The 10,530-nt window shown below is 38.9% G+C and overlaps 1 protein-coding gene across 1 annotated transcript in view; it reads left to right on the forward strand.

Moving 5' to 3' along the window:
- Positions 1-10,343, forward strand: part of TECPR2 (tectonin beta-propeller repeat containing 2) — a 38,760-nt gene extending 28,417 nt beyond the window's left edge. Inside the window, exons 17-19 of the mRNA XM_009696761.1 lie at positions 7,786-7,927; positions 9,173-9,322; positions 9,589-10,343. Coding sequence (XP_009695063.1) covers positions 7,786-7,927; positions 9,173-9,322; positions 9,589-9,746 — 450 coding nt within the window. The 3' untranslated portion in view covers positions 9,747-10,343. The remainder of the gene's footprint in view (positions 1-7,785; positions 7,928-9,172; positions 9,323-9,588) is intronic.
- Positions 10,344-10,530: the final 187 nt, after the last annotated feature.

The raw sequence follows: 10,530 nt of genomic DNA on the forward strand, positions 1-10,530 counted from the left end.
TCTCTACAACTAACTGAAAGGAGGCTGTAGCGAGGTTGGTGTTGGTCTCTTCTCCCAAGTAACAAGCGATAGGACAAGAGGAAATGGCCTCAAGTTGTGCCAGGAGCGGTTTAGATTGGATATTAGGAAAAATTTCTCAGCAAAAGGCTAGTCAAGCACTGGACCAGGCTGCCCAGGGAAGTGGTTGAGCCACCATTCCTGGAGGTATTTAAAAGATGCATAGATGTGGTGCTTAGGGACATGGTTTAGTGGTGGAGTTGGCCATGCTAGGTTAACGGTTGGAGTCTTATCTTAAAGGTCATTTCCAACCTAAACGATTCTATGATTCTACTTGCCATGGAAAACTCTGTTCTTTCTAATGCATAATCTCCATGACTGTTCTTTTCAAGTCTGATTGTTCTCACTACCACAGACTAGCTTGCATTACCTAGCTGTTGCACAGGTATCTTTCTGAGTTGCTGTGAGTTCTACTTTGGAGCGCTAAGACAAGATGCCAAGGAAGTATCTTGTATTAGACCAATTCTGCTTAGGTTGGAGGGGTAATACTCATTATACCTTCTGGTTATCTATAGACCAGAGTAGCTAGTCTATTGTTCCATGTATCTTTACTCATGTGAGGCTTCCTCAGGACATTAATAGGGACAGGATTTTCCTGGAGGGCTGCACTTTACAAGATGATGCAGAGAAAAACTGTTTGGCGGTAGTAAGCATAACTATATCAAGGTGGGTTGCAAATAAATATAGGAGACCAAGCTTCTGCAGCAGTGTATTTTGTTTAGCTGATTTAGAACACCATAATGTTTAAATTCAAATGTGTACTATTCTTCACAGACATGCCTTTCTTAAGACATCGTAAGTTACATAAAAGGTCCTTTAGATACTGAAAAAATGCAATTCCAGCATTTCTACTAAAGTTGCCTCACACCAATTCCACTGCTCAGTTCAGTGCTTATTATCTTCCCTTTTCATTGCTGTTTAAGAAAACTGCTGTCACTGTATTTCACTGTATTTTCCTGCTTTGGTGTTTTAGCCTTCTGATACTTGTTTTAAGGCATTGCTATCTATATGTTCAGAAAAGCGTAGTGTAGCCTGTCACACTAGATAGCAATTATTATCGGCACCAGAAGCTTCAGATCACAAAAAGCGCACAAAATGAGATACACCCAGAAAACTGAGTAGACTGTATCCTTTTGGAATATGATCTCAAGGTGGTATTTTTGCTTTTTGACAAGGCTAGCTTACACTGAAAACAAAAATTGTGGGAAGGAGAACCTTCGGTTTTCATACTTTCATTTGTTCAGTGCTAGAAACATCCTCACATCTGCACTCTTCCCACATTTTGGTTAGCTAACACAGAATTATGTGTTTAATTATTTTTCAGAGAGATTAAGAAATATATTTAACATTCAGTTGGGTAAATAAAGTAACTACAATTATCACTGAGTTTTGAGAGTTTTTCAGAATTATTCTATTTAAAAATAAAAACGTAATGGTGAAAAATTCATCGGTAAAGGATACGCATCTTGACTTCGCAAGGATGTGCCTTGGTTTCAGTGGAACTGTTCATGTGCTTGCAAGTAGTGATAGCTTGAAGTATTTACTAAGTAGGAGTCCTTGAACAGCGATTTTGAGAGACAGGCATAAAAAATTGCTTGTGCTAGTATTAACTAAGAGGTTTGGGCATTTTTTTTTTCTTTTGCTTCATTTTCATTAAAGCTACATCGGCATTTGCTGAATTCTGGTTAGAGCGGTTTTTATTGTGTTTTGTGTGACTGAACTTCAGCTTGCGTGATTTTAAAAGTTGTGGGGGGCTGGATCCAGTTGACAGATTTGTAAGTGGGGGCTTAGCTTTTGTGAAGTAAATTTGGGCAGCGAAGGCGGGTGCTAAGCTTGGAGTGCATGGTCAGTGAAGAGAACTTTAGTGAGCCAACAGGTCTGCACAGAGTAAGAGGACACCTTGGGATAACTGCTGGGCACATCAGACCCTTGAATTGGGGTCTCAGCTTGAGAGCTCTCCAATCAGCTCCTTGAATTAGGAGCTTGGAGGCCTCTCCTGATAGTGTATTACTGTCTCCTTATTTTATGATGATGATGTAAGCAGAATGAGGTATTGATGACCTCTCTTTGCAGACCAGCCTAGTGATCAGTTGCCTTCCAGGGAGCTGGAGGGCTGGATTGTGGTCTCTATAGCTCGGCTGGCCCTTCCTGCAGAACTGCCACATAGTCTGGTCTGTAGTGTAGCCAGTAGACACTACCCTGTCTACTGAACCCAAATCTGACAAAGCTAAGAACTAAGCAAGGCAGAGGAGGTTGGGCTATATATAGTCTGGTAAATGGATCATCTGTCTGGGATGCAGTGACTTTATTTCTGATCCCTGACCCCTGGAGTACTATTGTTTTATCCAGCAGTTTAAAACATTGCATAGCCTTGTATTTGGGGCCCACACTTTACCTGGGACATTACTTAGTCCAGAGCTTTAGCACTGGATGAGTACTAGTAGATGAGTAGTAATTGTTGTATCCTAAGTCCACTTCCAGTGTTCCTGTGACTTACAGGATATAGTTTGCATCCTGACAGATTGTAGCTTTTCAGAATTGGTCAACATTGATTTTTTTTAACTATTATTTTCTTACCCCATTCCTGAGTTCATGGGCTTTTCTTCTACAGGTGTGGTGAACTTTTGTTTAGTTTTTTTTTTTTTTTTTTGCTCCTCTCTGGTTATGTAAATAAATTGTAACACATAAAGGTTATATGCATTTATTCATAAAGCAGTGCAGGAATGAAATGGGAATTTCTGTTACTATCCAAAGGTGTGTGGCATTTTCATCACAAATGTGTTAAATAACGTGGACAAATATTAAAAAGCAAAATGGCGGAAAAAGCAACAAACTTTAAAATTGTCAGAGCAAAGCAGGGCTGAGGCTGAAGTTAGAAATGCATGGGTGTTTTTACCTTACAGAAATGCTTTATTTTCCCTGGTAAGGTATTTAAGTTTCAAAAACTAGAGGGGTGCACTTTACTGGCATAGCTTGCGTGAGAGGGTGTTTTACTGATGCTCATTAAAGGTGTGTTTTTAAAAAAACAAAACAAAAAAATACCTTGCTTACTCAGAGCTTTGCTTATACAAGGTTTTTATTGCTTCGTGCTGAATTATGTTCTGTTTCATGGGAAGTTGTTGCAGGTAGTGTTTACTTAACATACCTTTCTGTAAAAACTTAGTTGTTCTTGTCCTAATACTTGAATTTTTCAGTATGTTATTAAAATACCTGTAGTGGTAATTACAGACAGTTTATCCTCTCCTATACTACAGTTTAGGTGTAAGACAGTGTGACCAGAAGACAGTTGGGCAAACCTGAATAGGCCTGTAGGTTGTATGGTCTTTAAAGTGATTGCATTAAATTGAAAATTATTTTTTTTTTAATTGCTTGTAAGGAACAGCTGTACTAAATATTTTGAAAGTATTTTATGGTTCTGTTGAGCCTTATCATGTTGAATAGTCGCATAGGTTTGGTATGACCTTTGCTAGGATTTGATGTGCTACGTTGTAGTCTTTCCCATGTTTCTGCAAGAAAAACCCTTGGAATAAAAAAATTTAGTCAACAAAGGAAAGGTCAAGGAATTGACTCCTTGGCTTTGCCTTTTCTTCCTTATTATGCTAGCTGTAGACTGGAGATATCCAACTAAGGCCCTTCTCTGTTTATTCACTAAAGGCAGAAAGTCGGGGAAAGGGTCATGTTGTTGTTCTAAAGCTTCTGAGGAAAATAGTGCTCCAGTTTTTCAGTCAATAATATTTTTCTGACAATTCAGTGGCAGCATTACTGAAGAACGCGTGGCTTCCAGGAAGACTAAACATAGATTCATCTTTCCTGCTGCTGTAGATTGCCTTGAGCTTTTCTGCAGAGAGAAAAAAGCGGCACTTAATTTAGCACGCTGTTCTCTTCAAAGTCTGAATGCCAAACGTTCTGGTCAGTATCAATATTCTTGATATCTCTGATGCTGCAAGTGCTTTACAACCTTCATTCAAATGGAGCTCAGAAAATAACAGGCCAATAGGCTTATATTAGGGGAGGGTCTCTCTAAGTTGCATCCTTTGTTTGTTATTCTAGTTAATACGGTCTAGATGTCTGTTAGCCATGAAAATCGTCAGATTAGTCTGATACACAGGTAATGCTCAACAGTTTGAGAAGTAGCTCTGATCTGACCTTCTTACAGCCTGGACTGGACCAGCTGAAGGTGTTTCTGATTGGTATTTTGAAGGTGAGGAGAACATTTGTGCTGCTTGTAGCTACTAACCTGTTATGAAAAGGATTGGGCTTAGACAAACTGAGAATGGTATGTTTAGTCTTCCTCATCCTGGATATTTGGAGCAGAACAGAGATAGTGGAGGTCTGCCGATACATAGACTCTGTGCTCCTGAAAGTGACGTGGAAAATGTTCTGATGCCTTTTTTGTGTGCGTGTCTGTGTTTGTCCTTTCCTCCTTGACAAGGAAGTTGAACCATTGTGTTTTGGGTTCAGCTGTGACTGAAGTAGTTACAATAAGACAGAACTTTTGAGTAGTAGGTTGAGGGAGATGGCAGGAGAACATACTAGTTTTTACTTTGGATTTTGTTTGATACTGTTTAAATGAAGTTCTTACACTGAAGCTTATTTCTTTGTGGTTTGCAGAAAGAAAGGAATTGACTTGCACAGAGTTATAAAGCTAATGGACAGCTTTATAACTTAAATACGTTTAGCATAGACACTATTTCTTGATACCTTTGAACAGTTTGTTGGTTAAGTGCTTCCTTCAAGTTTACTTCATTTTATCAGCACTGTTTGCTCCTCAGGCACGTGGGTACTAGCAAACTATTTTTCATTGTTTTTATTTGTAGCAGACAACAAAGATATTCACAGCTCTTAGTATGTGGTTTTAAATGTTGAAAAGTACATAGTTGGCATGTGTTGCAGTCCATGGTTGTAATGGGAAATCCTCAGTATCAAAAGACAGAGAGTGACTAGGGTTTTTGTAGCTGAGGTACAAGACCAGAGGGCAGGAGGCTCTGTGTTCTGTTCTTGGCTAAAACAGTCAGTATTCTGAGAGTTTTTGAGTTCAGAAATTTTTGGCACTACCATGTTCCACCATTTTTATTCAGGTATCACTGAAGCCTTTAATGCTCCATAACAAGTCATTCTCTCACAGTGCTGTGGATATTATTGTGGATAAACCTATAAACAGAGTTTGGTGTGTCAGCATCTGAGGAGGAAGGGTGAGAGACTGGTGAGAGACTCTTTAAAATTCCAAACTCTTCAGAAAATTACAAATATGACATATTTCACACTCACTTAGAAAAAGAATGAGAAGAATTTTTGGCCAAGCTTGTAGAGATGTTACTTTGAACTTGATAATTTCCATTTGTTTCTTAGATACGTAGGTGCTGCAGAATAGGATAGAGGTAGTTGCTTTGATTATACTTGAACCTGCGGTGATATCGGAAGCAATCTAGCTAAGCATCACGCAGCTCCTTTCATGCTACCCCTTTGGGGTGTTTTATCTGCTTTTCTTAGCTTCCACTACCTATAAATCTGTAGTAATACATAGGCTTAGGTACTATGTGTAAGTACTGAGTAAGTCTTTCTGGATGGAAATACTCCTCCAGTTCTTTTTAAGGGAATTCTTTTCTAGACAATGACAAGGGAAGAGACGAATGGAATCCTGACATGGAAGAGTGAAGAGCAAGGTGCACAAATCCCAACAGTTCAGTAATAAGGGTCACACCAAGCTGTTTGGCACAGTTTGTGAAGGACTGTAGTTGGAACATGAAACATACTGCAGAGGTGGAGCACGGGCAGACGCACTGACAATTCGTGGTGTGAAGGAGATGGGGGAAGAGTGGCAGAAAGTCCTAAATCTGAGGAAGAGGCGAATGTGGTAGAAGAACATTGTGGGGAGAAGGAGATAAGTGGACTTGAAAGAAAGAAAGAAAGAAGTCAAAGATCTCCTGTTCGTGCAGTGACTCGGTCTGTATAAGCTATTAATTGCACAGCTCCCTTACTTGAAAACATGGGAGTACAAGAGCAGAAATGTGGAGAGGGATGTGATGAAGCTGGAAGCAGCACACTAGTGAGGCAAACCCCATGACAGTGGTGTGAGGAAGTGAGCAGGGTGAAGTACAAAGGAGTCAGAGCCAAAGAAGCCATAGAAAGAAGCAAATAAAAATGGAGGGGAGAAACAGGAGCAGGGCCAGGAGTAAGGATCACTTCCAGTGAAGAGTCAGCAAGACCGGAGGGGAGAGTTGTCTGGGGCGTTTTGGGAAATTTTGGGTTTTTTTGTGGTTGGTTGATTTTGGGTTTGTTTGGTGTTTTGGAGTGTTGTGTGGGTTTTTTTGTGATGTAGTAGTTTAATACCAATTTGAATGTAGCTAGGCAGTTATATATTCTATGTAGTCAACAGTCTTGAAGACAATTGGTGTCTTACTGTAAGTTTTCAAACTGCAGCCATCGGGTATTTACTGTGAGCAGAAGTAAACCCTTCAAGCCTGTACCAACCTCAAGTTTCCAATGGAGGGCCAGTGCCTAATGAGAGCACAAACATGAGAAGATAGTCTGTCAAAGGCCTTGCAACCTGAATAGACAGGATTGGTTTGGTGATGCAAGTTGAACTTGGTTATAGCTGGGTTAGACACACATTAGCACCAGAATTTTAAAAGCAAAACCAAAGCAGGTAACTGTTATGTACACAGAAGGCTCATCTGGGAATGGGTTGTGTGTTTATATACACATACATGTTTTGCTTCTGTATTCCTAGGTTTATACACGCAAAAAGCTGCTTGCTCTTCTGTTTATCACACTGGAAATTCAGCTTATGCCTATGAGGCTAAAGCAAGAAATGCAGTGCTTCTTTGTGAAGTGATGATGTATTCCAGGGCATCTTACTGTCTTCTTCAGTGGCTTTATTAGGCTGATGTGGAGAAAAACATTTTTTCTTGTTCTTACCTGTATTTTATTTAAAGTACGTGTTTTGCAGGATATTTGCATTCACTAAAGCTATTGGCTGATATATTTTGCTACAAAATCACCATATTTATGATGTCTGTAAATTGTTGTGGTCAGTAACGCTGGTTTTGAACTGTAGTTAAGGCGGATCCCCATAGAAGCAGATGGAGTAAGGACTTGCCTGGGAGCAGAACGGGAAGTGCGTTTCACTTGTGTTTGCCAACAGAGAGAGAGTGTGGTGATTACGCTCCTGCAGGTGTGGCTGCTCCAGTACTGCAGTGGTCTGCAATTGCATCGAAGGTTGTATTCCTGTAGAATGGAGTACAGGGAAGAAGGCAGATCACCATTTCATTGCCCTGTTTAGGAGACATTCAGACTGTAAAAATGTACTGCTTGTATATGTTTAGAAATAAAGTGCAGATTTAGTTATGTTAGGAAAACTTTCAGGAAAGCAAGAGGAAAATACTGCACTTTGTGCATTTCAGTGGAAGAATTGCCTCTTCAACTTGCAATTGAAACTGTACCTGAGTGGAATAACAGTGGTTAAGCAAATACTGTTAGGCTTGGATGCTGAACATTAAATATCAATATCTTTATCAGTAACTTCAGGTGACATTCATTCATGTTCCTTTTCTATTTAGGAAGGGATTGGCTTTTTGGAAAATTGCTAATTTTGTACAACGACAAATAAAAAGTTGAATTTCTTCCTGTCTTTAGCATCTGGTAAATATTTTGCTTCCCTCTTGCACTTCTATGAAGAACAAGTGATACAGTAGGACAAAGTTTAAATACTGTGCTTAATTTTTATAGCCAGTAGGAATCAACTTGGTCAGCATTCATTCAAGTCCAAATGATCAGATGTTGTGGGCAATTGATAGCAAATGGAATGTCCATGTACGAGTTGGAATTACAGATGAAATGCCTGTAGGCACTGACTGGGAACATGTACCAGGTAAAAATAAAATTAAATGCATCAGTTCCTTGTTCTTTCTGCCATTTTCTCAGTGTTGATTTTTTTGGGGTTGTGTTTGTTTTTTTTTCCTGTTGCTTTTTAAATTGGATAACAGTGCTTAAATCAGATATTTTTCTCGGCAATCAAGTGTGCGTATTTATAGGAACATAGTAAAGTACTTGATAAGGGTTATCTTTTAAAGAGGATCTTGGTTTTACTTAAAAACATTAAGTAGTTAACTGAAGAGAAATCTGATTTTTTGGATGAATTTTTGTTGTATGTTATTTCAGGCTACTGCCACTGAATTAATAAATGGTACAGTTCCCTTTCAGTTAGAACTAAAGCAGTATTCCTAAGCAATAGGAGACTACTGTGGTGTGGGAGGTTTTGTATTTAAATGTGATACAACATGGGGTTCCTATGTAGAGGTGGCTAACAAAAACCTAATGCTATCTCGCGCATCTTTCTATTAATCCTGTGTGCTGGATGCATTCTAGATTAGGTAATTACATTTTTACCTTGCCTGTAAATAATACTAAATTTTAGTTTTTTCTTTCTAAATAACTGTATATTGATGCTGTCTGCTTTTTTAAAGATTTGTTTCACTGCATAAATGCATGGCTTATAGTTGCAGAGAAGTTGCTTTCTTGTGAAGAGGAAGAAAAAAAAAGTCCACGATGTTTATAATGTTAACCATTTTTAGACAACTAAAGTTATAACTGTTGGATTATTCCCCATGTGATAGTAAAATACAGCGGAGGCTCCAAAAGTGTGTTTTGAAGATCCTCTAATTGGTTATTGCTTGTGGCTGTGGCCATGTAACAAAATGTATCCACAGTGTGATATCCTTGTGGTCACTAGATGCAGTGAGTACAAGGTCTGCAATTAAAAAGCTTGTTTGTTCACCAGTGCTTCATGTGCTGCAAGTGGCCTACTTTCTGATATTCTGCTTACAGAGGGCCAGAAGCTCAAATTTGAACAGCATCTACTCTGTTCAACTCCCCTGAAGTCAGTGTAAGGAAATACATAGTCCTAAACTGTTCTCTTGCTAATCCTTCCTAAGAAAGCCTCCTAGACAACTAGGTATTTTTTTGTGTCTTTTATAATGGAGAGTTCTTCTCTAGTATAAGACTATATAAGAACTATTATAGTCTTACCATCTTCTCTTAATAAACTTTTCTGCAAGTGTATTTAGTAAATGAGAAAGCCTGTGAGTATTCCCTCTTCATGTCCAATTATCTTCAGGTTTGCAGGCTTGTCACCTGGCTATAAGTACAAGGACCGTTTGGGCACGCTGTCCAAATGGAGATGTAGCTCGTCGATATGGCATTACTGATAAGAATCCGGCAGGAGACTATTGGAAGAAGATTCCTGGAAATGTCTTACGTTTAACAGGCAAGTTGATTCTGCATGACAGTCCAGAACATTGTGATGCCTACTTTGACTTCTGCTTGATGGTGCTCAAGCTGACCATATGTAGGGAGAGCTGCATACTCTAAATGCTTTGTTGACTGTGAGAGTTTCACTAAGGGTACTTTTATCACATTAGTAAAAACCTTCTCTGGGTATAATTAGGAAAATAGATCCAAATATTATTTATTTAATGTTTATAATTGGAACCTGCTACCTTAATTAAAAGATGGATAATTTATGCTTTGCAGTTACCCCTCTAGATGAGCTGTGGGCGATCAGTACTTCAGGATCCCTTCTTCAGCGCCTCACTAAGACCTTTAGCCATTCCCATAGTTTGCAGAAAAATAATGACACTTCTGTTCTGCTTCACCCTGATGATTTTGAAGATGAATGGGAAGTGATATGAAGTCTTTCAAGCTTGTGAAGCAGTGAAAAAAACAGGAGGACAGAATTTCTGTAATGTATGTACAAAACATTGGATCTAAAAGCCACTCGTATTGGACCTGTGATATTAGCACTTTTGTATTGAAAAACTGACCTGTTAAATAGCCCCCAAGCTGTGAGTTCTGATGTTTTTTCCATTGTCTCTTGGGAGACTTTAGGTGTGGCATACTGCAGTTGTTATACTGTACTACTGTAGAAGCTCCTTTGGAAATAGAACTCTTAAGTTAATCTTACTAGCAATGAAAGTGACTACTTCACAACAGCATGCACACTAATACATGTGTACTTATTTTGAGAAGGAATTCTGTTGCATTAAATATTTCTCTACAGCAGAAACATTAAGCATTTCTCAATTTCTTCTTGTACTTGGAACTTCAAACTGTACTTGGGAATGCTCTCTGGCTATTGTACATATATTTAGAATTACTTTCCCTTGCAGCATGGAAGAAAATATGGCAAAGTATTTCTTAGTAAGATCTCAGAACATCATGATTACACAGCACTAATGTTGAAATGAACTTAGTTTGATCCATTTCCATGTAAGTATCTGCAAGGCTATACTAACCTTCCATTTCTAGAAATTTGATTCATAATTTGGCTTCATTCACAAGAGAGAAGGGAGAAGTTTGGATTACACCTAATATCAAGGGGACTTTTGCCCATTTCACACAGCCATCAGGAAGTTGACAGATTTTGGGGGGTAAGTCCCACTTTGGAATAGGAAGAAGTTGCGTGTTGGGTTTGTA

Source organism: Cariama cristata, unplaced genomic scaffold, assembly GCF_000690535.1.
Source record: "Cariama cristata isolate BGI_N322 unplaced genomic scaffold, ASM69053v1 scaffold1423, whole genome shotgun sequence".
NCBI lineage: Eukaryota > Metazoa > Chordata > Aves > Cariamiformes > Cariamidae > Cariama > Cariama cristata.